The sequence below is a fragment of the Aspergillus puulaauensis genome, chromosome 8 (assembly GCF_016861865.1).
Source record: "Aspergillus puulaauensis MK2 DNA, chromosome 8, nearly complete sequence".
Classification (NCBI taxonomy): domain Eukaryota; kingdom Fungi; phylum Ascomycota; class Eurotiomycetes; order Eurotiales; family Aspergillaceae; genus Aspergillus; species Aspergillus puulaauensis.
The window spans coordinates 2,675,905-2,701,684 of NC_054864.1; the positions used below are offsets into that span (position 1 = coordinate 2,675,905).

The 25,780-nt window shown below is 52.1% G+C and overlaps 12 protein-coding genes across 12 annotated transcripts; 9 read left to right on the forward strand and 3 right to left on the reverse strand.

The window, feature by feature from the left end:
- Positions 1-664: 664 nt before the first annotated feature.
- On the forward strand, positions 665-3,280 carry APUU_81022S (putative glycosyl hydrolase; the record flags this gene model as incomplete). Its single annotated transcript, XM_041697367.1, has 1 exon — positions 665-3,280. One exon carries the CDS (start codon positions 665-667, stop codon positions 3,278-3,280), a length of 2,616 nt encoding a protein of 871 aa, XP_041562905.1.
- Positions 3,281-3,444: 164 nt separating this feature from the next.
- On the forward strand, positions 3,445-4,704 carry APUU_81023S (M20 family metallopeptidase; the record flags this gene model as incomplete). The annotated part of the gene is made up of 1 exon (XM_041697369.1): positions 3,445-4,704. One exon carries the CDS (start codon positions 3,445-3,447, stop codon positions 4,702-4,704), a length of 1,260 nt encoding a protein of 419 aa, XP_041562906.1.
- Positions 4,705-5,194: 490 nt separating this feature from the next.
- APUU_81024S (MscL family protein) lies at positions 5,195-5,944 on the forward strand (the record flags this gene model as incomplete). The annotated part of the gene is made up of 4 exons (XM_041697370.1): positions 5,195-5,331; positions 5,414-5,614; positions 5,683-5,827; positions 5,894-5,944. The coding sequence occupies 4 exons, from the start codon at positions 5,195-5,197 to the stop codon at positions 5,942-5,944; spliced, it is 534 nt and encodes a 177-aa protein (XP_041562907.1).
- A 1,991-nt stretch (positions 5,945-7,935) lies between these two features.
- On the forward strand, positions 7,936-8,982 carry APUU_81025S (sterol desaturase family protein; the record flags this gene model as incomplete). The annotated part of the gene is made up of 1 exon (XM_041697371.1): positions 7,936-8,982. One exon carries the CDS (start codon positions 7,936-7,938, stop codon positions 8,980-8,982), a length of 1,047 nt encoding a protein of 348 aa, XP_041562908.1.
- A 1,063-nt stretch (positions 8,983-10,045) lies between these two features.
- APUU_81026S (uncharacterized protein) lies at positions 10,046-11,274 on the forward strand (the record flags this gene model as incomplete). The annotated part of the gene is made up of 3 exons (XM_041697372.1): positions 10,046-10,972; positions 11,027-11,111; positions 11,159-11,274. 3 exons carry the CDS (start codon positions 10,046-10,048, stop codon positions 11,272-11,274), a joined length of 1,128 nt encoding a protein of 375 aa, XP_041562909.1.
- Positions 11,275-11,910: 636 nt separating this feature from the next.
- APUU_81027S (beta-glucosidase) lies at positions 11,911-14,302 on the forward strand (the record flags this gene model as incomplete). The annotated part of the gene is made up of 5 exons (XM_041697373.1): positions 11,911-12,432; positions 12,479-13,198; positions 13,245-13,396; positions 13,443-13,849; positions 13,896-14,302. The coding sequence occupies 5 exons, from the start codon at positions 11,911-11,913 to the stop codon at positions 14,300-14,302; spliced, it is 2,208 nt and encodes a 735-aa protein (XP_041562910.1).
- Positions 14,303-14,389: 87 nt separating this feature from the next.
- On the reverse strand, positions 14,390-15,855 carry APUU_81028A (uncharacterized protein; the record flags this gene model as incomplete). The annotated part of the gene is made up of 4 exons (XM_041697374.1): positions 14,390-14,929; positions 14,980-15,320; positions 15,385-15,649; positions 15,700-15,855. The coding sequence occupies 4 exons, from the start codon at positions 15,853-15,855 to the stop codon at positions 14,390-14,392; spliced, it is 1,302 nt and encodes a 433-aa protein (XP_041562911.1).
- A 691-nt stretch (positions 15,856-16,546) lies between these two features.
- On the reverse strand, positions 16,547-17,736 carry APUU_81029A (magnesium transporter CorA family protein; the record flags this gene model as incomplete). The annotated part of the gene is made up of 2 exons (XM_041697375.1): positions 16,547-17,120; positions 17,168-17,736. The coding sequence occupies 2 exons, from the start codon at positions 17,734-17,736 to the stop codon at positions 16,547-16,549; spliced, it is 1,143 nt and encodes a 380-aa protein (XP_041562912.1).
- Positions 17,737-18,265: 529 nt separating this feature from the next.
- On the forward strand, positions 18,266-19,733 carry APUU_81030S (putative MFS pantothenate transporter; the record flags this gene model as incomplete). The annotated part of the gene is made up of 2 exons (XM_041697376.1): positions 18,266-18,817; positions 18,900-19,733. 2 exons carry the CDS (start codon positions 18,266-18,268, stop codon positions 19,731-19,733), a joined length of 1,386 nt encoding a protein of 461 aa, XP_041562913.1.
- Positions 19,734-21,455: 1,722 nt separating this feature from the next.
- Positions 21,456-23,330, forward strand: APUU_81031S (sugar porter family MFS transporter; the record flags this gene model as incomplete). The annotated part of the gene is made up of 4 exons (XM_041697377.1): positions 21,456-21,568; positions 21,629-21,958; positions 22,027-22,951; positions 23,016-23,330. 4 exons carry the CDS (start codon positions 21,456-21,458, stop codon positions 23,328-23,330), a joined length of 1,683 nt encoding a protein of 560 aa, XP_041562914.1.
- Positions 23,331-23,651: 321 nt separating this feature from the next.
- On the reverse strand, positions 23,652-23,938 carry APUU_81032A (uncharacterized protein; the record flags this gene model as incomplete). The annotated part of the gene is made up of 2 exons (XM_041697378.1): positions 23,652-23,830; positions 23,887-23,938. The coding sequence occupies 2 exons, from the start codon at positions 23,936-23,938 to the stop codon at positions 23,652-23,654; spliced, it is 231 nt and encodes a 76-aa protein (XP_041562915.1).
- A 265-nt stretch (positions 23,939-24,203) lies between these two features.
- Positions 24,204-25,459, forward strand: APUU_81033S (glutathione-independent formaldehyde dehydrogenase; the record flags this gene model as incomplete). Its single annotated transcript, XM_041697380.1, has 2 exons — positions 24,204-24,621; positions 24,702-25,459. 2 exons carry the CDS (start codon positions 24,204-24,206, stop codon positions 25,457-25,459), a joined length of 1,176 nt encoding a protein of 391 aa, XP_041562916.1.
- Between the last annotated feature and the right edge of the window lie 321 nt (positions 25,460-25,780).

Below are 25,780 nucleotides of genomic sequence, written 5' to 3' on the forward strand. Positions count from 1 at the left end.
TGCTGAGAGTTAAAGAGTCTCGTTGAAGCCAATACCTGCGTTGTCCGAGCGAGGGCTGTGCCTGTTGTCCTGCATTCCCATCCCTGCCCAGACCTTCCAATCACATTTATTACTCGCTCCGTGCCCTGGATCGCCTTTTCTCCCTTTCCCGATCCATTTTTCACTTACCGATCCTTTTTCACTTTTCGATCCTTTTTTCAGGAACGCGATCTGGGGTGGCGATTAATCTCATCCTCCCGCAGATCAGAGTCACCAGCCAACGACCCAAACTCAATAGTTCAAGGAAGCCTGACAAGAATAAACTATCGGCCAACCTTAATGCAAGGTTTTATTACTCCGTCGGTGTGAAATTGTGTCATTCAAAGTCAAGTCCGACCCGTTCTACGAGCTTATCGCAGAGGCATAACTTTGCTGTCGCGATATGAATACAAGAAGCTGCAGTACCCATTAAGACCGTGCATAGAATTAGTGCTGTCTATAGTTCAGTCTACAGTGCAGTCTATAGCATGAATGCCAGTCTATAGTCGTACTGGCCAAATTAGCGTCTTCTGTTGCGCCTGCAGTTGCTCTCCATCGCACCGTCCTCCTTCCACATCCTCTCAGTCAACATCTCGTCCAGCACAACATGTTTCCACTAATTATTTTTTATTTGGTGGGCATCGCCATGGCCCTGCAAAACACCGGCGACCGCTTGACTATACCCGGCTGGAATATCCAGTCGACGCGCCATATACAGGGCAACTTGACAGAGCTGTCTCTCCCCGGGGCAGACGTCTCGTCATGGTATCGCATCGGCCACAGGGCTACAGTCCTCGGTGGACTCGTTGAAGCCGGCGTTTACAATGAATCAGACCTTTTCTATTCCGACCACCTGTCCAACCTCAACCAGTCGGATTTCCACGTTCCGTGGCTATATCGCGAAGAGTTCTTGGTCCCCCTGTTGGCAGCAGACCAGCGCCTTATCCTTTACATCCATGGCGTCAGCTCCAAGGCTGATATGTTCTTAAATGGTAAGCTGGTTGTCTCCAAGGATATCCAGAATGGCGCCTATGCCGGCCGGTCGTACGACATCACGGGTCTCATTCACCCCGGCGTCAACGCGCTGCTCATCCAGGCGTATCCAACAGACTACCTTAAGGATCTAGCAGTCGGTTGGGCAGACTGGAGTCCGTATCCCCCTGACATGGGCATGGGCGTCTGGAGGGCTGTTAATCTCAAGCTCATTGGGCCTGTCTCGCTTTCATCTCCTCGAGTTACCAGCAACTTTAGCCATGACACGCAGGAGCCTCTCGCCGTCAACATCACAATCAAGACAGATCTCGTCAACTATGGAACCCAAGCCCAGGATGCTACAGTACGCGGCATCATTCGTCTACCAGATAGTCCGCAGCCCATTGCTCTCTCTAAGCGTGTGAAGCTGCCGCCGCGTTCGAATTCAACTGTCAGCTTGGATGCAATTCTTGGAACTTCACAAATCAAGGTCTGGTGGCCGGCTGCTTGGGGGTCACAGCCCTTATATCAGCTCCAGCTGGATGTTTCGCTGTCGCCAAACACCCTCTCCGACCTGAGCGCACCTACGAACTTTGCCCTCCGCAGTGTCGGGTCCTCACTCAATCGTCATGGCGAGAACGAGTTTACGGTAAACGGTCACCCCTTTCACGTTCGTGGCGCTGGATACGCGCCAGACTTGCTGTTGCGGTTTGATCTTCAGCGTCTCGAGATGATATTCCGCTATATGCTCGACATGGGGCTCAACACCGTCCGGCTCGAAGGCAAGCAAGAGCATCCCGAGCTGTATGACCTAGCAGACCGCATGGGCATGATGGTTATTGCCGGATGGGAATGCTGTGACAAGTGGGAGGGTTGGACCTACAATGAAGACGCCCAAGGCGTCAAATGGCGCGACGAAGACTACGATATTGGATACGTATCGATGCTCCACGAAGCAGAAATGATGCAACCGCATCCTTCCATGCTTGCATTCCTTGTTGGCTCTGACTATTGGCCCGACGAACGTGCGACAACAGTGTTCATGACTGCCCTTCGTCGGATGAACTGGCCAAACCCTGTCATTGCCTCAGCTAGCAGCCGCGGTCATCCAAGTCAGCTCCAGCCCTCGGGGATGAAGATGGAAGGTCCTTACGACTGGGTACCTCCGAACTACTGGTATGGCAGCGAGATTGGTGCAGCCTTTGGCTTCGGTTCTGAGCAAGGTGCCGGTGTTGGCACCCCTGAGCTCAGCAGCCTACGTCGCTTCTTGTCTCCCACCGACCTGGAAACCCTTTGGACGAATACGAGTGCTGGACACTATCATCTCTCGCCCGCCGGGAGTGTTTTCCATAACCGAACAATCTACAATAAGGCGTTGATGGAACGATATGGCCGACCGACGAGCTTAGAGGACTATGTGCTGAAAGCCCAGATCATGGACTATGAAGCAACTCGGGCAGAGTTCGAAGCCTTTGCAGCCCGACAGAATGCATCTCATCCAGCAACCGGTGTAATCTACTGGATGCTCAACAGTGCGTGGCCTAGCCTACACTGGCAACTTTTCGACTACTATCTTCGACCAGCAGGTGCATATTTCGGAGTCAAAGTGGGCGCACGGCAAGAACATGTCGCACTAGACTATGGATCAAACAGCGTTTACCTGATCAATCACTCTTTGCAGTCTAAAGGTGTGCGCCGTATCACTGCAGACCTCATTGATACCAATGGGACGACGCTGGTCCATCGCGAAGTGACGGCCGAAACAGCACCAACTTCCTCCAAAGAAGTCATGTCAATTCCTGAAATTGTAAAACTCAAGCTAGACGACGTTGCGTTCTTGCGGCTGGTCCTCTCTGATGACTTTAACACGACCCTCAGTCGGAATGTCTACTGGGTGACCGCGCATGTTGACGCCCTCGACTGGGACGCATCAAACTGGTATACGACCCCAGTGGCATCGTACGCGAACTTCACGGCTTTGAGTAGACTTTCCCCTGCAACAGTGAAGACGAACGTCTTTGTACTTGCCCGACCAACGCCTACGTTGACCCATATAGAAGTTCAACTGGAAAACACGGGCGAAATTCCTGCCTTCTTTCTGCGATTGACTGCGCAGGATCCGAATGGCGAGGAACTGGCTCCGGTCCTTTGGTCTGATAATTATGTTACTCTCTTTCCCAAGGAACGACTCCGGTTGGTTGTGGAGGTCCGCCAGAGTGCAGGCTGGGTGGTCAAGATGGCCGGGGGGAATGTTGCAGAGAGCACTATTGGGCGTAGTAGTTTAAGCTAGCCAATCCATTACCCTATCACTGGTATCAGCATATCCAGCATTAGCATATCAAGCTTAGCATGTAGAATAAGCATAGAATAAGCCAGTGAGTCACCGCCCCACCGCGGGGTTCGCTTCTTTCCGCGGGAAACAACATCTCTGTCCGTCTTACACAACACCTGAAAATGGCACAGACTGCAGTATCAGACATCCTCAGGTCGGCCTCGCTGGACTTGGCCCCCTATGAGGACCTCTACAGGTACTTCCATGCCCACCCCGAGCTCTCGCTCCAAGAGGAATCCACCTCTCAAACAATCGCCGCCAAGTTATCCGAACTACATGCCTTTGACATCCACACCAACATCGGCGGCTTCGGTCTCGCTGGTGTCCTCAGAAATGGGCCCGGCAAGACCGTCCTCCTCCGGGCAGACATGGACGCCCTCCCAGTGAAAGAAATCACCGGCCTCTCCTACGCCAGCACCGTCACAATGCGCGATGCCGACGGCGTAGAGAAGCCCGTCATGCACGCCTGCGGCCACGACATGCATATAACCTGTCTCCTCGCCGCAGCAGAGAAACTGGTCCGTCTCCGCGACAGCTGGTCAGGGACCCTCATCGTCGTCTTCCAGCCGAACGAGGAGCGCGGCGCCGGCGCCCAGGCTATGGTCAATGACGGTCTGTATGATAAGATCCCCATCCCGGACTATGCCTTTGGGCAGCACGTCATGCGGCTGCGCGCGGGGACGATCGGGTCCCGCTTCGGCACTATCATGGCTGCGGCGGATAGTATGAAGATTACGGTCTTTGGGCGCGGGGGGCATGGCTCGTTGCCGCATCATACTATTGACCCGGTGCTGCTGGCGGCGCATATTGTTGTCCGATTGCAGGGCATTGTCAGTCGGGAGGTGGATCCGTCGGACTTGGGTGTTTTGACGGTGGGCAGTCTCCAGGCGGGCCAGACGGAGAATATCATTGCGGACCGCGCGGATATTGGCATTGATTTCCGCAGTGTGAAGCTTGAGACGCGCGAGAAGATTATTGCTTCTGTGAAGAGGATTGTCGAGGCTGAGTGTGTGGCTAGTGGATCGCCGAAGAAGCCGATTTTTACGCCCACGAGGCGCTTTCCGCCGACGGTGAATGAGGATGCGCTTGCGGCGACGCTGAAGAAGGAGTTTGGGGAGTATTTTGGAGAGGCCTTTGATGGGGATACACCGAGGACGAATGTTAGCGAGGACTTTTCGACGCTGGCGACGTGTCGGGATATCCCGTGTAGCTTTTGGTTTCTGGGCGGGATTGATGAGAAGCTTTGGGATGAGGCAAGTGTCAAGGGGACCACGGAGGAAATTGCTGGGAATCATTCTGCGCTGTTTGCGCCGGTCATTCAGCCGACTATGCGCGTTGGTGTGGATGCCTTGTGTGTTGCTGCTTTGAGCTATCTGAAGTGATCATATATTCAATTGTACTGGTAATAGGTGTCGAGGTCTACAATTGTAATTTGATCTACTGTAATAATACTCCTATTTAAGCATCTATATATAAGTCCTATAAAGGTCATGCATTCCTAACCTTAAATGGGTATAGCTCAATTCGATTGTCATGTCGCTTTCTGTATTTAGTATAGACTACATCTAGTGCTGGCCAGTTATATATACGCTGGGAAAGGACGGCAGGTGTGTAAATATATATCTTACAGCACAACATACTTTCCGCGACTACACGACCAAAAGATACAACAACCCAAATGTCCTATTTGGGAACAATATTTAGAACTCATGCAATATATTGCCTTGGCGCTGCGCTTCCTCGATGTATAACCGCGTGACGTGTTGTTGATGATCGCCAGCTTTAAAACGTCACCCCCCCGCATCGCTCTCAACTTGCTTCAACTCAGCAATTATCGAAATCAAGCATTATTCGCATAGTATTATTCACAACATGCGCGGCCTCGGAGAGAGCACAGAAACAATCAGGCGCGTCAGCCACGACGCCGGAGAACACGTCCACCGCGCCTGGCAGGGATTCATCGACTTCGCAGCGCGCGACAACGTCCTCGAAGTCGCGTTGGGTTTGATGTAGAAGCCCTTTCTTTTTTTCTACGGATATAATGGTGGCCTGATAGTATATATATTTGTATTGTGGACTAACAGACTGTAGCATCGCGCAGGCCTTCACGGGCGTCGTCAACTCGTTTATTTCGGATGTCGTTCTCCCCATCGTTTCGCTTCTGCCGTTTATTATGAAGAATATGGATGAGAAGTTTGCGATTTTGTCAAAGGGCCCGCATTATCGTGAGTGGAGGGGGTATAACACCCTGGAGCAGGCGCGGGACGACGGGGCGCTTGTTTTGGCGTATGGGTGCGTTCTCTTCATATTCTGATTACTGGGATTGCAGTTATTCCGTTGCAGTGATTAATCGGCTACAGTGTCTTTCTGGAAAAGGCTATCAATTTTCTCGGTATCAGCTTGACCTTGTATGCGCTGGCGCAGTTGTACATGGTCATCTCGCATGATAAGATCGTTAAGCGGCAGATCAAGTGTAAGTACTGCCTCAAGTGGATCAGTGATAAGGTGAGTTCATTCTGCTTTCGCTATTTTTCCCGCTATTTTTGTGGTTGGTAATATTGATGGATCTAGGCGCTACGATGTGCAAACTGTTCGACTTGGCAGGATGGGAGGGAGGACTGAATTCAGCATGATGTTTGTGTTGCGATATGATGTTAAGCATGATCATAGGACGGGGATAAATCCTGTTATTATTTTAGAAGTCAGGATTGGATGTGTTCATATGCTCATCAGGTAGTTAGCAGGACGGGCCGGATAACAGTCGCCACATGCATGTCCATCTGATAACAATGACAAAACCAGCCAAACCGTTGGGATTCTGACGGATCTGCCGGACATGTGAAGATACTAAACCGACGACTCAGACCAGATGCTGGCAGAAATGGAATGTTCTTCGAGTGCATCAAGGCCCTATGGCGGCGCTATTCCCAAAAGAGAAAGCTGTGCGAGATGCAGGTGAGATGCCAGAGGTATCGAGAACGACTCTGAGCGACCTCGAACACAGAACCACAATAATGGTCTGTTTCATCTGATTTCAAGCCCCGTCCCAGCAAAACTCGAAAGACAAACCCTGGTGCCTGGAGCCTCCCCTGCAGCATTCACGCGAGGCTCCCCGTGGTGTTGTCCATCTAATTGGCGAAGCTACAGCACGTTACAAGGGCTAGAGCCTCGAGATAACCCGATGTTGACCCGCGCCAGGCATCAGACAGTTGCTTTGATGTCGAGCTCGCAATGTAGTCTGATACCTGGGAGTGCTGGATACACGCTTGAAAAGTAGATCCATGCTTTCGCATGCCGCGTGGACGAGGCTCATTGCAAACATGACAATGGCCGTTGGATGTTTTGAGCGTTAAGCGCCAGGGATCTGCCAGTTGGCCCCTGAGTGCCCGGTCCACAAACAATAGCTCAGACTCCAGAAGTTCAGTGCGCTGTCCATCAATGGGGCGAATCTCAAGATTGAGTCATTCCATGTTGCGCCATTCCTCGAGGTCGCGGCCCGATAGGCAGCGGCAATCACAGGGAATGGGTAGCAGACTACCGCATTTCTCAACCGAAGAGATTGCTAAGATGCTGCTGATCTGGCGAATGCACGAGGAAGGAGTCGTGGAGTGGTGGATAGTAAAGTTAGGTATGGCGAAGATGTGGAGGATGACTCAGCCATGTGTAGCACAATCACAACACCACGACAACTTCATCCTCGCTAGTCGACCTCCTGGGGTTGTTTTGATTAGGAGTCACGAATCCTCGCGACGTGCGCAATTCGGCCTAGCCTTTCCCCTTCTGTCCAGACTCCAGCCTGTCATCGATTCAACACTCGTCAAGCACCCGGCAGATCGTCGCGTCTCGGTAGATCTCGATAACCCAGGGTTCAGGCAGGGAGGTTTTCGTTTCAATCTCGGTTCGCGCATCTTCAGGCACCAGCCAAAGCCTTCGATTTGTGGGTTGATTCGGACTGATGAGAAATCTTCACAGAACACGCCGAGGCGACGTCAATGCCCTTCATGTGGCCCACGGGGATCACAGGCCACTCCCGTCGAAGCCGCTCGGGAACCGTCAATTCAAGGCTCGATGCCATTTATCGAGCGCGCAGGACGAGAAAAACGAGGATAATGGATTGAATGAGAGTCAGAGTGACCTGGTCTGGAGGTTGCGTCTGGGGCGGCGGCTTGCGGGGTGAGAGACCGAGGACGGCGAGGAGGGACGACGTTGAGATAATCCGGGGCAGCAGGCCATGTCGAGTGTCAACGCTGTGGCGACGTGCGATATACGAAAAGGGCGACCTCTGCGAGTCTGGAGCGTTGGCCTGATTTCACCATGTTCGCCCTAATTTCCCCCCTAACCAGTTTTGTGGGCCACCAGGCACCCTGTTTGGAGGATCTGCACAGCCCGCGGGGATAAGTGGCGCTCTCCTTCACACTCACTGGGACTTTTCTTTGGCGACCCAGCGAACCACTCTTCCAATGAATATCACATGCGGCCAAATCACAGCCGACGTTGGGGCAATCTGATATTCACTGGGGCTCTGGGTCGCGGGTATAAAAATCCCCCATGTTCCCACATCCAACTCGAGTCGCCCAGATCTACGACAACCCGCACAAAACCCTTTGTCCATCATGAGCGTTCAACGAAATCCCAGGGACTCGATGAAGTCCACCTGGCAAAAGTCAGACAAAAGTCAGTGGAGTTTGCATCACTGGCTGTACGAAATTTTGGACATCCATCCCATCGTTCTTGACAAGGACGTCCCGATCCACGAAAAGACCGACAAGGTGCCCTACCTGCCTGAGATCCAGCAGCACCGATGGGTGATTACACACGCCATCATTCCACTCGTTATTCACCATGTCTATACCTCCTATACCGGCAAGAACCTGACCGCACTCGGCGCCGTCATCTTCTACAGCCTTGCTTTCAAGCTGATTGCAATCCACGAGCTGCACGTACTGCGCCGCGTCGGCCACCAGACGGGTTTCCTCGATGGTGACGTCCATGAGCGTGATGGAGTACCAGACGTGGGTGTTGCAAAGGTGGCCCGCTCTCTTATCTCAACTTCGACTTTCCGACCGGTCTTCACCGTGTTTCTGGCATACCGGCAGAGCCAGGCCCCTTCCACAATCAACTGGTGGTGGCTGCCTGTAGAGGCTGGTCTATATGGAATCATTCTTGACTTCTGGTTCTACTGGTACCACCGTCTGATGCACGAAGTTGGCGGACTCTGGAAATACCACCGAACCCACCACCTGACCAAGCATCCCAACCCGCTCCTCACGCTGTACGCCGATCTCGAGCAGGAGCTATTCGACATTGCCGGTATCCCGCTGATGACCTACTTCTCCATGAAACTGATGGGCATGCCGATGGGATTCTACGAGTGGTGGATTTGTCACATGTACGTGGTCTACGCCGAACTGGCTGGCCACAGTGGATTGCGCATCGTGGCGATTCCCCCGAACACCCTGAGCTGGGCGCTGCGACTCTTCAAATCTGAGCTCATCATCGAAGACCACGACCTGCACCACCGCCACGGATGGAAGTCGAGTGGGAACTACGGCAAGCAGACGCGCTTGTGGGACCGCATCTTTGGCACCTGCAAGGACCGCATCGAGTGTCCCCCGGAGAACATTGATTATGTGAACACGGCGTACCTGCCTTGGTTTTAGATGTACTCGTTACTTGTTACTGAGCTTTTTGTTATGAATTATGTAAATACCCCAGCTGAAATACCATGTCCCTCATTTTTGATTGAATCATTCTGTTGAGTCCTGAGAGCATCTGTGATCGTAGAACAGCCGAGGCCGCGCTTGTCCATTTCGGGAAGGTGTTGCGAGGCCCTCCATCAATCACACCATCAAACAAACAAACCACCTTCGATGGAGATTCTTCGGTCTATTGTTGAATCTTGCTACATCATCCATCCTCTTTCATTCAAGGGAGCAATGTTATTCCGGCCTCTATCCCTGTCACGCCAAGCAGCCTTCGGCATCCGACAATGTCGGTCGGCGAACCCCTCGCTGTTTAGGTATCTGCATAGTTGAATGCACAACACTTGCACAAGTGCCCAATAGACCGATATCCTGGTCCTGACTGCTCGGAGATACTGGACTGGTGTCAACACCGAATGCCTGACGTTACTCTGCCCGATGTCTGCGTCACCTACAATAAATTGCCGATGAAAGACATATAAGCACGTAGGTAGGCTCGATACACCCCAGTCTTGTGTAAACCTCTAATAATCTAACAATGGAGTGGCCACAGAAGGCACAGCGCAAACGAGACGAACTCACAGCCAAAATACCCCCGGAATGGCGGGTGAAGCCTGAGCTATTGGAAAAGGCTTCCTCGCAAGATAATATACTTGATATCCCCCGCCAAGCTGGTATCCTGACCGAGCGTGAGCTCGACATAACAGAGACCTCAGATGTCACCGGTTTGCTTGCACGCCTTAGAAGCGGCGAGTTCAGCGCCTACGATGTCGCAAAGGCGTTTTGCAAACGCGCGGCCATTGCCCACCAGCTCACGCGCTGTCTGACGGAGATATTCTTCGACCAGGCCTTGGAGCGCGCGAGAGAACTAGACCGTCGATATGCGGAAACTGGGGAGCTTACTGGCCCTCTCCATGGCATCCCTATCAGTTTAAAAGACTCTTACAATGTCATCGGGGTCCAGTCTACGCTTGGCTACGTCTCGTTTCTGGATCGGCCTGCACTCACGTTCAACAGCCCTATGGTGAATATCCTGACTGAGGCTGGCGCGGTTATCTACGTAAAGACTCACCTGCCCCAAACAATGATGGCTGCCGACTCCCATACAAATGTTTTTGGCCGGACTCGCAACCCGTACGGACGCAACTTGACAGCCGGGGGTAGCTGCGGTGGCGAGGGTGCCCTGATAGCAATGCGTGGGTCTATCCTGGGCGCCGGAACTGATGTTGCGGGCTCGCTCCGCATTCCGTCGCTGTGCTGCGGTATTCAGGGATTCAAGCCCTCTGTTGGGAGACTCCCCTTTGCCGGTCAAACACCACCTGGGCGGATTGGCCTTGCGGGAGGCATCGCAGTCGCAACTGGGCCTCTTTGCACCTCTGCGCGCGATGCAGAGTTGTTCTTCAAAACGGTCGTCTCATCCCATCCGGAGAATCTGGACGACAATTCTCTTGGGTTCCCGTACATTGAGCCACCGAAGCTAGAATCGCCACTCACTATCGGAGTCTTACCAGAGGATCCCGCTTTTCCACTCCATCCTTGTATGCAGCGGACTATAGACACCGCGACTCGCAAGCTTGCCACGTCTGGCCATCGAATTGTAAATCTCTCCTTAGATGAGATTCCGTCTTTGGCAGATGCTTGCGACCTAGCTTTCCGCTTCTTCAATATGGATCCGGACCGCACGCCGTTGCGCAATGTGGCCAACGGGGGTGAACCGTACATTCCATCGCTCAGTATGATATACAATCTTGAAAACACCGGTCCCGAGCCCACCTTGCGCCAGCTATATGATTTTAATATCGCCAAGGCACAAGTTGCAGCGAAGATGCGGCAGGCCTGGTTGAAAAGCGGCGTTGACGTGGTTTTGGGCCCTGGCTACCAAAGCTGCGCGCCTCTCAACGATACATACGGCAATACTATCTACACAGTTATCTGGAATATGGTGGATGTAGGCGCTCCCTCTGCTTTGAAAATTTTGGATATTTATGCTGAACTTATGCAGTACCCTGCTTGTGTAATCCCATTCAGATACGCAAATCAAGCTGCTGATGCCGAGTTCGTGCGCGACGTGGCGTATACTCCTGAGTGTAGGGCTTACTCCTTTATTCCTGATTAAAGATGCTAACAGTACTAGACAACCCCGAGGAGGTAGAAGGAGCACCCTGCCATGTGCAGTTAGTTGGCAGGCGGCTGAAGGATGAAGTCTTCCTCCAACATGCGAAAGTGGTCGAGAAGGTGCTGGGCGAGTAGGCTAAATAGGCCGAATGTACCGGAATATGAACAAGGATTTGCCAGATAGCTCTGCAGGAACAGATTACAGGAACATGTCACTTAATAATAACTGTTTTGGATATCCCGCCCTTATACAGGGGTACAAGTTCGCATCGCCTGGCTAGATCGTGCTCCCCCTTTGTCTGCCAGCAGTGAGCACCCTTTGCATGTTGCACAAAGTTTGCTTTAAGCAAGGGAGCAACAATTAACCGGCAATTACCCCGATCCAGAGTCTTGGAGTCTTGGACTCTTGGACTCTTGGGTCGTAGAACCCCGCGAGTCAGATAGAATGCGATCTACAGCCAAGGCGGAGGAAGGCACAACAGCCTGATCCCATCCGGTTCTTCCTTTCTCTGCCTGTTGCCGGCCTCTCCCCTGTTCACTCTGGCCAACCATAATACTGCCCGCTTCTTTTTCGCTCACTTTGTCTGCGACAAGACGCGGAGAATGTCCAGCCAAGCCTCAACTTCTGGGCGCATTTCCGTGACAATCCAGGCCCGGCCGGTGCACGCCGCACATTCTCTCTGGGCATAGCTATTAAAATGAGCCATTGCCCCCTGTAAGGAGCCCGCGGGGTACCAACTTTGTGTGTTTGTGCTTGGACTGTCTTTAGCTATGCGTTCGCTTACTTCGACAGTTTCGACCGTCCTCCTGGCGGCTACACTTGCCGCTGGACAGGCCATAACGTGGGATGAAGCATACCAGAAAGCAGCAACAGACCTGGCAGCGCTAAGCCAGGATGAAAAGGTCGGTATCGTAACCGGCGTGACCTGGATGCAGGGCCCCTGTGTCGGGAATACGTACAAGCCCGAGTCGATTTCCTACCCGTCACTGTGTCTCCAGGACGGGCCGTTGAGCGTGCGCTTTGCGAATCCCGTTACTGTGTTTCCGGCTGGAATCAATGCTGGTGCGACGTGGGATCGCGAACTTATCCGGGCTCGTGGAGCTGCAATGGGTGAGCAGTCCAAGGCGCTCGGCGTGCATGTCCAGCTTGGGCCTGCCCTTGGTGCTCTAGGGAAGATTCCTAGTGCGGGCAGAAATTGGGAGGGTTTCTCAAACGATCCGTATCTTATGGGGATTGCCACTTCGGAGGCAGTTCAGGGTATGCAGGGGAGTGGTGTACAGGCCTGTGCCAAAGTATGCTCTTCAAGTAAACTGGGTTGTTCAATGCTAATCGTGATAGCACTTCATTCTCAATGAGCAAGAGCATAACCGCGAGACTATTAGCTCCGTTGCTGACGACCGGACAATGCATGAGCTGTATCTCTGGCCGTTCTATGACGCCGTCAAGGCGAATGTCGCCTCTGTTATGTGCTCTTATAACAAAGTCAACGGGACTTGGGCCTGCGAGAACGACGCCATCCTAAACGGTCTGCTCAAAGGCGAGCTGGGCTTCAAAGGCCATGTCCTCTCCGATTGGAATGCACAACATAGTACAGTCAAGAGTGCAGTAGAAGGCCTCGATATGACCATGCCAGGCTCTGACTTCAATCAACCACCCGGTAGCATATACTGGGGCGATAACTTGGCTGCGGCGATTACAAACGGCTCTGTCCCCCAGGAGCGCCTCGATGATATGGTGACTCGTGTTGTCGCATCGTGGTATCTGCTCGGCCAGGACAAGGGCTATCCTGAAGTCGCATTTAGCAGCTGGGATGGGGGTGTGGCGTCTGTTAATGTGACGACACCTGAGCATGGCGATCTTGCACGGAAGATTGCGCGAGACTCTATCGTGTTGCTCAAGAATAATAACCACAGCCTGCCACTGGGCACTCCTGCCAGTCTTGCGATTATTGGATCTGATGCCATTGTTAACCCAGACGGCGCCAACGCGTGTGAAGACCGGGGCTGCAACACTGGAACTCTTGCTCAAGGATGGGGCAGTGGTACAGCCGAATATCCGGTATGTTCAACCTTGAAGCTTGATAGAAAGAGACTAATTCGCATAGTATCTCGTTGCTCCACTGGATGCTATCAAGGAGAAGCTCTCAGCAGGCACGAACATCGTCACTAGTACCACCGATGAAGCTTCTGCTGGCGCTTCTGCTGCTGCTTCTGCTGAAACTGCCATCGTGTTTATCACTTCGGACTCTGGCGAAGGGTGCGTGCTCTGTTCACCTCTTTATCACAGATTTAACACGTAGCAGGTACATTACAGTCGAAGACCACGCCGGCGACCGCAACCACCTCGACCCCTGGCACAATGGGAACGCCCTGGTCCAGGCTGTCGCGAGGACCAACACGCCCACGATTGTCGTCGTTCATAGCGTCGGGCCCATCACCCTCGAGACGATCCTCGCAGAGCCCAACGTCGTCGCCATCGTCTGGGCTGGTCTACCCGGTCAAGAAAGCGGACATGCCCTCGTCGATGTCTTGTTCGGTGACCAATCGCCCAGTGGGAAGCTGCCCTATACAATCGGCAAATCTGAAAAGGACTACGGCGCAACGTGGACCACAGAGTTGACTGACAACTTCTCCGAGGGCCTGTTCATCGACTACCGGCATTTCGATCAGAACGAGATCCAGCCACGATATGAGTTTGGATTTGGCTTGTGTAAGTCCCTTGGATGTCTTCGAGGATGCGACTAACGTGTTGATAGCGTACACTACATTCAATTACTCGACTCTTGCGACGGCTGTCATCGCAAAGCCCGGTCCAACCACCGGTGAGACCGTTGTCGGTGGTCCGTCTGATCTTTTCGCTTCAGTTGGAACAGTCAGTGCCTATGTGAACAACACCGGTAAGGTCACTGGCGCCGAAGTCGCTCAACTCTACATTGGATATCCCGACTCGGCTCCATCGACGCCGCCCAAGCAGCTGCGAGGGTTCGACAAACTAAGCCTTACGCCTGGTGAGAGCGGACTCGCGGTATTCGAACTCACGCGTCGAGATATCAGCTATTGGGATGTCGTACGACAGAAGTGGGTTGTGCCCGAGGGGGCATTCCGGGTTTATGTGGGCAGTTCGAGTCGTGATATTCGGTTGACCGGGAGCTTTACTGTCTAGACTCTTTGCCTAGTTGAAATGTTTGACTCTGTATCTAGATGCATTAGCATTCATAACAATTCAGCTCGGTCTATGCTCGCCACAGCTCTATTGGCTAAGGGCTTCGGCCATTCTCTCCCACGCAGCCTTATCCAGTCTCCCTCGAATCCAATAGCCACCGTTTCCATCCTCTCCTGCTGCTTGATCCCTCCAAGTTATAATAATATCGTCCATAGAGAGTCCAAACATCTTCAAAAGTCCCCACAAATCGAGCTCTCCAAACACAAAGCTCGGCGTCGTCCCTCGCGCGTCAAGGTTAAAGAAAGGTAAATCAGCCCACGAGGTCACCGACACCTGAGAGGCTTTGCGTCCAATCCATCGCGGAATCATGGGCCTTGTATTTGGGTTTGCATGGAACTGTAGCAGTTTAGAAAGACACTCTGGTTGTCGGGCTTGGAGGATTGTGCGTCGCACTTCGGCTGCTATCTTAGGGAGCGCCGCGGGCTTTGATCGATTGCCGTCATGGAGGGAGTCAAGGTTGATAGGGAGTACTAAACAAGAGTTGTGCATTGGGGTTTGGTTCTGGAGTTGTCGTCGGATGCCGAATATGATGCTGTAGTCTTGGGGCAGGGATTGCTCGTACGCGGACTGTAAATGTTACTACTTGAGGGTAGACCTGAAGGGCATGGACTTCATACCTGATAGATAAATGCGGTAAGGAGATCATGGTCAGTGACGCTGATGTTTTGCCTCTGAGCTTCTTCTTTCCAGGCTCTTAGCTGTTCTTCCGGAATGTATAGCGTGTTCTCGACCCGGCTGGGATGCAGCAGGTCTCGCACGATCAGTTTGACGCCCTTTTGGAGTAGAGCTCGCCAGCTCCAGACGAATAATTCGCGTGTTCGATTAACTATCTCCGTTGTATTCTGGGTGTTCTTTTCATTTGTCGCTTCTTGCGTGGTTCCATCGTACAGTCTCAGGGGGGTTCTCATAAACGATACATCTGGGACCTTCTTTCCACTCAGAATGTCGCAGTATGCTTCTGCAATCCTATATCCGCCTGTTATTGTCAGGGTACGCCTTGATCATTGAAGAGGTATACGCACCAGTCGCATCGCAGAAAGGATGCTGGAATACAAATCGTATGACCGTAGCGTTTTGCAACAGGAGCGCGCGAACCTGGAAGACCTGCCCTCGCAGCGCTTTCTTCAGGCTGTTCGAGAACTTGAAGAGCTTATCCAGCTTCCTAATATCGTCCTTCATCTGCTTCGGTTTGGCGATGTCGATGACATCCTCGAGGTTCTTTTCGAGGAATTGTCCTCGGTAGATATTGGGTAGGTTGTCGGGTTCGCTTGGGATGAGGTCAGTTCGCTGTGATGACTATCAGTACAGGCATTAACACGCATTCTCGAGGAAAATACCAGTGAGTTTAGTCGCGAGCCAAGTGTGGGCCATTCTGAGAGCAGGGCCTGTGTCGCAGCGTCAAGCTGCCCTGTAGAGTACACTTCTGGGAAAACAAGCGTCACTGTGAATTCCAGGAAGCGCTGGACTCCCACATCTAGGGGAGAAAGGCTCATTCTGTCTGGGATATCGACATAAGCAGTCTGGACTGGGGGGAGGAAACTTTATGGTTGTTATTGCTGACAATTAGTGTCACCGGTGCCAGTTCAGAGCTTCAGGCACAAACCAAGCGTCCAACCAGCGAAGGCAAGATCGGGTCTAGAGTCTTCTGGCCCAATTGTCTCATACGCGATCGGTGGGGCCTTCTGCTGCTACTTTGTGTTATTGGTTGTGGAATGCGAGTCAGCCCCAGTGTGAAGGACGCTATGACGGACTATGTATCAGATTCGCCTGGCCACTTCACCAGATCTGGCGCGACGATTCGTTTCGAGAATTCTACGGGGTAGAATAAGGGGACCCTCGTGGGGTTTGTTTCTCAGTAGCTTAAAACATAGTAATGCGACAGTTTCGGCAATAATCTAATAAAGGGGAGAGTATGGAGTACATCGGCACTTGCTCTACCATGGGGGATATATATATCCTGAATCCCTAACACCAACAGATTCACCACGCGTCTAAACTGACAAGCCTGATTCGTGAATTATGTCTACTCGTTAAATAGCTGTTTGACAGGATTTTAGAGCAGCGAACACGATGTGGCTCATAGATGGAGAGTAAATTAATCTAGATAGTGTCATAGAAAGATAGTAAACGGGGCACAACCCAACTACAACGGTGTCCAAGCAGTCCTTCCCATCGCCAGATGGATTAGAGAAGGCGTAGTTTTCGAGCGATAGAAAGAAAGAGCAGAATCAGCGCGAGGATTATTCCAAGAATACTAAACCATCCGGCTAATGTATTCTTATCCTCCCCTGGAACAGTCACGTTCATGCCAAAGAGACCGGTCACGAACTGGCAAGGAACGATGATTCCCGCAATCATACTCAGCCGACTCAGCGCGTGCATTATCTGGTTGCGCATCCGGGTGGAGTCAAAGGATAGTTGGCTTAGATACTTGGACTGGCCACGCGACAGCATTTGCTCCGCTGCATCCAAGTTCGCTACCATAGTCAGGACGTGATCCTGGATGTCGCTGAGATATAGTGTCACCTGCGACGAGGAGGCGCCAAAGGCCTCGCAGTGGCGGGCGAAGCACCGAAGCACGTCCGTCTTGTCATTCAGCAATTGTCGGATGTGCAGAACCTCTTTCCGGCATTTGTAGATTTGTTGAAGAGCCAAACCAATGTCGTCCGGCCGGGTGATGGAAACACTGTCTTCCATCGTTTCCACTCCGCTCTCTACCTGGTTGATAAAAGGGGCGAAACCGTCGACAATGTCGTCGCTGCGGAGAATTAGTGGAGAACTTGCGAGCACGAGAACATAACTTACATAAGTGCATAGCAGATCCAGTCACTGGTCAGCGACATGTGACTCTGATGTTCTTTGATACGGTTTCGGACATGGCCCACATGGGGATTGTCCCCCATTGAGAAACTGAGCACCCCATTGCGGAACACGACAGCATAGACGTTGACAGTAGATGTTTGTGCTCCCTCGTGGGTCTCGACCTGGAGAGCTGGTCGGAGGGACAAGAAGTAGTACGGACCGAAGGCTTCGATCTTCTCACGGTTCTCCCGAATTTTGATGTCCTCCGTTGTGAGCGGATGGAGGTTAAAGATGCGCGAGAGTGTCTCGATATCGTCTTCCGAGGGCGCCGTTACGTCCAACCACCACAGTCCAGGGTATGTTCCATCCTCCAGCAAGGGGCAAAGTGGGTTGTAGAGTGCTTTCAGGCCATCGATGGTCGAGGCTTCCACGCAGGAATCCAGTTGCGAGGAGAAGAAGTTGAAGTGAGTGGGTGCCGTGGGCAGGTAGTCCTGGTGTTCTTTCTCACTTATGGATAGGGCGTCCTTCGCCGAGCTGGGGCCGACCCTCCAGGGCAGCTTGAAGGCCTTCATCCCCGGCTGCGGTCGGGTAGTTGCAAGGCGGGCGAGACGCAGGGTCGTGGGTCTGCGACTAGTAGAGAGGAACCCGAGGCTCCAATGGCGGCGACATCAAAGGGAGAGCGGAAGGAGGGCCGCATAGTATAAGGGTTTTAGCTCAGGAACTGAAAGACCGAGCGAGTGACAGCGAGAGAGAGAGAGAGAGAGAGAGAGAGAGAGAAAGAGATCGCGATGGTGGTGAGGCTGAGCCAAAAATTCAAAGGGGCACACGTGACGGCCCGATTTGGTGTGCTTACTGCCTTAGGCAGCAACCGATTTGCTCCCCGGAATTTCCACTTCGAGGCAGATTTTCCTCACTCCAACTGTGTACTCCGTACGTTGATTGCCATTGATTATTCCGTATTGATATTCTTGGATCGTCGAGGTCGCATTGCCGTTGCATCATCGGATCTCGGTAGCTCTCCGCCTGAAATAATGTCTTGACCCTCGGTCCCAACTCTCAACCGCCAACCTGAACTCGCGGTCTCACCGTGTTTGACACACAATGTGGTGGATCAAGGACCCTGAAAAGAGGCTGCTCGTCAAGATCGACTTCTTTATCCTCTCCTTCTGCTGCGTAACCTACTTTTTCAACTATCTTGACCGCTCCAACCTCACCAACGCGTATGTCTCGGGCATGGAGGAGGAGCTGGCCTTCAAAGGCAACCAGCTCACTGTCATCAACACCATTTTTACCGTGGGCTATATCCTCGGCCAGGTCCCTTCGAACCTGGCACTAACCTACCTGCCGCCTCGGATCTTCTTCCCATCCATGGTCCTCCTGTGGGGTGGGTTGACGATGATTACGGCCGCGGTCCACAACCCTCAAGGTATCATGGCTATCCGGTTCTTTCTGGGGTTGGCTGAGGCAAGCACCTTTTCAGGGACCCATTACATCCTAGGATCATGGTATGCCGAGCGTGAACTAGGGAAAAGAAGCGGAATTTTCACCGCGAGTGGTCTGGCTGGCACCATGTTTGGCGGCTTTATCCAAACAGGAATCCATTCATCGCTGGACGGCGCAGCAGGTTTGTCGGGTTGGCGATGGCTATTCATAGTAAGTACTTACTCTTGCTATCTTAAATGCTTCTATTAATATGAAGAGCTCCTTGGCAGTTTCACGTTGCTAACTGATCCAGATCGACGGCTTGATCACCCTTCCGATTGCAATATATGGGCTGTTCCTGTTTCCAGACACGCCGACAACCACGAGAGCTCCGTATCTCACTCCATCTGAACGTGCATTGGCTGTATCACGACTGACAACGGTGAACGCCGACCGCGCTCCAATCAACAGAGCATTCTTGAAAGAGCTGTTTACTACCTGGTACTGGTGGGGGTTTGTCATTCTTTGGGTGATTGCGGGCGAGACGGAATCGTTCTCGTCAAATACTCTTCTGGCACTTTATATGAAGGCACACCCTACAATCAAGTACTCGGTACCTCAACTCAATAACTATCCCACTGGGGTTCCTGCTGTGGGGATCATTTCCACGTTATTCTGGGCCACTCTGACGGATTTATTCGGCGGCAAACGATACATCGTTGGTTACTTTATTGGAATTACTGGAGTTGTCACCTCCGCCCTTATTTTAGCCCGGTTCGATTCCACTGCAACTGTATTCGGTGCCTACTACTGGGCAGGTGCAGTTTATGCGTGTCAAGCAACATTCTTTGCCTGGGCCAATGATGCCATGCGAAACCGAGATGCCCGCCAGCGTTCTGTTGTTATCGCTAGCATGAACCTGGGTAACAATGCTGTCAATGCCTGGTGGAGCATTATATTCTACTCCGCTGATCTGGCGCCGCGCTTTACCCGGGGAATGTGGGCGATGGTCGGCTGTTCAATTGCATTGGCAGTCTGGACTACCGCGATTTTAGTAAAAACTGTTCGAGAAGAGAAGGCTATGGTAAGAGCACAGGCGTTGGATGGTCCATCAGAATGCGTGCGTCAAAGCGAGAAATCTGACTGAGTTCATTTACTCGACACCCTTCTACAATTGCAACCTTGGGCTTCTCTAGGATCTGTGACTTATTAACCGTTCTACGATGCATGGAACACGCACTGGATCTTGGCCGACTTGTAATACAGACGCGCCATATTAATGCTGTCGAGTCCGGAACCTTTTCCAGCATAAGCTCCCGGATGAACCATTTTCGCCAATAGTTGTTGGCGACTACCAGCCCAAGATGGGAATGCCCATGTGCGCCTTCGGATGCCTTGGCTCTCCCAAGCAGCTCGGGATGACCGTTCAGCCATGAGACTTGCCATGACCTAGGGACCTGGCGCTTGTGTATCCTGGATGGTTCGGAAAAAAAGCTGCCTTCATCTGTAGCTCATGATGGAACATTCCAGCGACAATGTGCATCAATCGTCCTTAACGGACCGACCGATGCGAATCTGTTCGTCACACTGTCAGTCCTGAGAGCGCGTTGAAAGAATCGTGCATAGGCCATTAGCTGCCTGGAGCTGCGCTTCACCCGTGTCCATACTCTGTCGCCATTGCACTTGTCGAACGGTCTGCTCCCATCCAGCGGTTTCAAGACCGGCGACAACACATTGGAGTGGCAGGTTCTTTTCCATCATGCCGACATACAAAATGCGACTCACCAATGTCCAATTTCTCTGAAATTCTTGGCACGGTTGCTGGATCCTGTTCTCACAAGTCTGTCAAGTATATCTCCGGTTCGTCGCCTCTTGGACCACAGTTCCAATTATAACCGTTTCTCCTGGCATCCTAAACCTGTCCATAGCTTTGGGGGAAGTAGATGTGACCTAATCAAACTGGGAGTCGAGGGTCTTTCCACGATATGGTCCTGTCAGTAAGCACGTTCCCTCGAACGAAGTATCACACTCGCTCCAAAGCATTCCAATACCCAAGTACGGTGAAGGAGCAAAAGTCCCTGGCCATGGATAGGTAGGCATCTAGGAGTGTCATGTGGAGATGGCCTGTGTCGCATTGTCCTCTCCAGATGACCATCTGGGCTCGGCCTTCCTTTTCAATCCCCTCACCCCCAACCTCTCAAGGATGGATGCCAAGTATACCTTGGTCTTTAAGCCGTGCAAGAAATGCCAATGGTGGACTCGAGCCCTGTAAGCCCCGCACCGGACTCCGTGCTAGCAGTCTTAGTATCACGAATGCGGAGAATGCCCCGGCGCACTCCATCATTAATTCGTATTCTTCGCCTACCACTGAACTGCTGAAGACTCGAAGACGCGACGGGAATTTCTTCTCCCGCGGTGGCCAAACCCGGGGCTCCGCAACAGAATGACAGTAGCATCGGGGGACTTCCGACGTCTCTCATTCAGGAAGGATTAAGCCCCGACACAAACCATACTTGACGATCTTGGGCATTCTGGGCCAGGATAATGCGCGTCTTCGTCGTGCCGTTGCCCTAGCCGATTCTAGCCAACAAGCACACAGTCAAACCGTTGAAAATGGAAGCTCTACGCCCATATCCGGTTCTGCATTCGGTTCCACTGCCGGCCAACTCGGCCAGAAATGGCCACGACACGCGATCCTTGCATTGCAGTGCTTCAAATGGGACCTATATCCATTAGAATTGCGCTTCGAGTTGCCTTGTCTGCCCCACTCCTCTGTCGTGCCTTTCCCGGGGTAGTCAAAAGGCCTTCAGTCCCCAGGTAGGTATCATCTGGTTCAGCTTTAATTCCTGATACGAAGCGACTAGAAAGTATGGATCCTGTCGATGTCGTTGCTCATGAAGAGCGCAAGAAGTCACTGTATAACAACAGATGGCGACATCTCTTGCATAACCCGAAGCTTATGGTCATCGCCTTCTTTGCCTCGTGAGTCGGTCGTATGGGCCGATGGCCTCTTCGAGCATTCCATTAACGTTCCTTGAACAGATTCGGCGGTTTTGAATATGGCTACCAACAGGGCGTCCTCGGCCAGTCTCTCGTTATGTACCGTTTCAAGGATAACTTTCCGTCTGTGGTCGAGTCCTCCAGCGCCACAGGTTGGTTGACATCGGTGCTCCAACTTGGTGGGATTACGGGTTCTTTGTCTGCAGGTATTCTGGGAGAGGTCTTTTCAAGAAAGTACACCATGTTCATGGCTTGCTGCTGGGTGGTGCTCGGCAGTTATCTCTACGTTGGCGCAACCTACCACAACCCCTCGCTCCTCTACGCCGGGAGATTCTTCACTGGGATCGGTGTGGGCACCTTTAGCGGTGTTGGGTAAGTAGACTTGCCATCGTCTCATGTACCCAAATCGAGCACAGTTAACATGTCCGTTATGAGTACAGCCCACTCTACAATGCCGAGCTAGCATCATCCGAGCTCCGAGGCTTTCTTGTATCGTTCTACCAATTTGCCACTATATTGGGTATCATGCTGTCCTTCTGGTGTGGATACGGAAGCAACAACATTGGCGGAATTGGTGAAACCCAGTCCAACCTCGCCTGGCAAATACCGTCCATCATCCAGGGTATCCCGGCTGCCATACTGATGCTGGGAATATGGTGGCTGCCGTTCTCTCCGAGGTGGCTCGTCAAGAAGGGCAGAGACGAGGAGGCTATCAAGACACTGTCCTACCTGCGCAAACTCCCGACCGACCACCCCTTGGTCGACATTGAATACAAGGAGATCAAGGCCGAAACATTGTTTGAACAGCGCGCATTTGCCAAGAATTTCCCGAACCTCGCGGAGAGGGAGAAGCAGAGTGTCATTATGCGCGAGTTGGCACAATACTGGCACATTCTTCGCAAATGGGACGCCTTCAAGCGTGTCGCAACGGCGTGGCTCGTCATGTTCTTTCAACAGTGGTCGGGAATCGATGCCATTATTTATTACGCGAGTAACGTCTTTGAGGATTTAGGTCTTACTGGCGGTACAACCGCACTTCTTGCCACTGGCGTTACTGGGGTGGTGTTCTTCGTATCGACTCTCCCAGCCATGCTTATCATAGACAAAGTGGGCAGAAAGCCAATGTTGATTGCCGGGTCCATTGCCATGTGGATATTCATGGTCATCCCAGCCATTATCGTTGCGAAATTCAGACACGATTGGCCTTCTCATGTAGTTGGAGGTTGGACTGCTGTGGTTTGCATTTGGCTCTACACTGGTTCCTTCGGTGCCACCTGGGGTCCAGTGAGTTGGACGCTGGTATCTGAGATTTTCCCGTTGTCCATTCGATCAAAGGGAGCGGCTTTCGGGGCATCTAGTAACTGGGTAAGACACCTTTGTCCGGTTTAATTCCTTAATGTTATCGGCTTCTAACTTTGGTGGACTATAGGTGAACAACTTCGCAGTCGCCTTTTTCGTCCCACCTATGTTCGAGGCTTGGGCCTGGGGCACTTACCTATTCTTTGCAGTCTTCCTTGCTGGCGGAATTGTTTGGGTTTGGTTCTTCCTCCCCGAGACGAAGGGCGCCACGTTGGAGGAGATGGACCGGGTCTTCAATAGCCGCACAGGAGAGGAGGATGCAGTCATGCTAGCGCAGGCTCGGGCTGATGTTGGGCTCGACCAGCACATGGAACAGATGGCTGAAAAGGCGGCCTTGGGGACGGTGCATGTGGACACTGAAACGCCAGAGGTCAGCAAGGCTTAGATACAACCTCGCGTATGAACGCTACGAGTATGGACTCCAGAGGTTGCATACGCTTCTCTACTGCGAGTACGCTCCATGTTATTTGATGAAGAAATGAGTGAATGTTATATCTCCTACGCAACTACATGGTTTCCATCATTCACCCCGCTCCCAATAGTTTCCCTCCAACAATCCGACATTTTGGGTGTCTTCTGGTGGAGCACACAAATAAGGAGTGTGCTGGTTGCACCTCAGTCCGAGTACGCATTAATCGCCCGCTGGACATCAGCAACAACCTGATCTGCCAGAGAGTTTGCAATTCCCTGCAAGGAAGACAGTACCTTAAGCTCGGACGCTGCTAGCTAGTGGCCTTTCCGGTAAACAGTCTTGAGTCGACAGGTCTGTGTACGAGTCCATGAACGAGCCAGCCATGGTCTGCGTGTTGGAACACGGGGTATCCTTGGACTCTGCGGGGACGGGCACAGTCAATGACTTGATTACAGTCATTTCCTTGGACATGCCTGCCTCAACCTTACTGTGTTTTTTTTTTTTTTTTTTTTTTTTTTCAAGCACTCACCCGCGCGTTTGCAAACCTTCCGTGCCGACAAACCGAACGCCAATTGTGGCATGACAGAAAAGCACTGGCAGTGATTGGGCCATTGTGATTCCTGTGTAACCGCTACTACGGCCAACTCCTACGTCGAGGTTGCGTTTTCAAAGTACATAGCGTCATATACCCTGACAAAGCACGCTGTTTGCACACACTCTCCCTGTTCCACTTAGGTGTAGTTCCCTCTGTACATAGATAAAAGCAAAGCAGTAATCCATGGGCTCGAGCTCTAAAGGAGTTTGCTGATCCGATCATCTGTAGACGTCAAACACAGAGTTTTCAGAATGTCTGAAACCAAACTCGACTCTATGGATGCCATCGTTTGGGAGGGCAAGCCCTTTCAGATGGCCTTGAAGAAGCAGCCTATCCCTCACATCATGGACCCAAATGACATTGTCATTCGAATTACAACAGCCGCAATATGTGGAACAGACCTACACACCTACCGTGGGCGCTTCGGCAGCAAGAATTCTCCATGGATCATGGGCCACGAGGGCATAGGCACAATCGTGGAGGTGGGAGACGGGGTCAAGTCCCTCAATGTCGGAGACCGCGTCACTGTTCCCGGGGTTATTTCTTGTGGATACTGTGATAATTGCGTCCGTGGATACGAGTCCTACTGTCTCACATTCAATCCACCGACCATTGTTGATTGTCCGGGGATGGGAGATGACTTTGGACCAAACTTGGGTGGTACCCAGGGTATGTACCATCTATTCTGTTCCCTAATTTCTATCCATTAATACACATATAATGGCTGCGTGCTTATTCCTCTTCCCCAGCACACTACATTCGAGTTCCATTCGCAGACTCGGCCTGCCTTAGGCTGCCCCCGACTACAGAGCATGACCTCGACTATGTCCTCATCACCGACATCTTCGCTACAGCATGGCACGCGCTCGACTGCTCGGGCTTCCAGCACGGAGACACAGTGACAGTTTTCGGCGCCGGCCCTGTCGGGTTACTATGCGCCTACTCCGCTTTCCTCCGCGGAGCAACCAGAGTGTACTCGGTCGACCACGTCTCCTCTCGCCTCGAGAAAGCAGCCTCGCTGGGCGCCATCCCCGTGAACTTCACAGAAGCGGACCCCGTGGAAACAATCCTCAAAAGGGAGCCACGCGGCGTGCGGCGCTGCTGTGACTGCGTTGGATTTGAGTGCGTGAACGCCAAGCTCGAGCCAGAGGAGAACACTGTTCTCAATAACTGCATCAAGCTCACAGAGCCCACGGGCGGGATTGGGCTGATTGGGCTTTATCTCCCCGGTCAAGATCCAACGCCGGGCGTGCCGCTGGGTTCGGATAAACAGGGTTTGTTCCCTGTGCTTATAGGGCTGTTGTGGATTAAAGGTCTTTCAATCCAGGGCGGGGTCGTTGAGCTACGGAGGTTGCAGCCACTTCTGCAGAAATTAATTGAAAGTGGCAAGGCTAAGCCAAGTGTTATTATTGATGAGGTTTTGTATGGGCTTGCTGAGGTGCCGCATGCGTATGAGCGGTTTGCCAGTCATAAGATTGTGAAACCAGTTATACAGTTTCCTGTTTAGGGCAAAATGGTGGATGTTCTTGGCAAGGGAAATCTTGTATAGGGATGCGGAAAAAAAAGGGCAGGGACAGTCAGTGATCTTCTGTATCTAGTGCGAGATAAAACATATGATGATTCTCTCTGTTATTAACAAGCCTAGCAAGCCACATATTGATGTCACTTGTCAAATCATTTTGCCGACATGTTAACATTCTGTTGCGGCCTGGAATTGCTGTTACCGCGCTGAGTCTGGCAGAGCGAGTGCACATAGTCAATTGTGTGTAGAGGTGTCTGCAAATTTATTGGAAAACAGCGCTACTCGAATAGTGACTGGGCTGAGTTT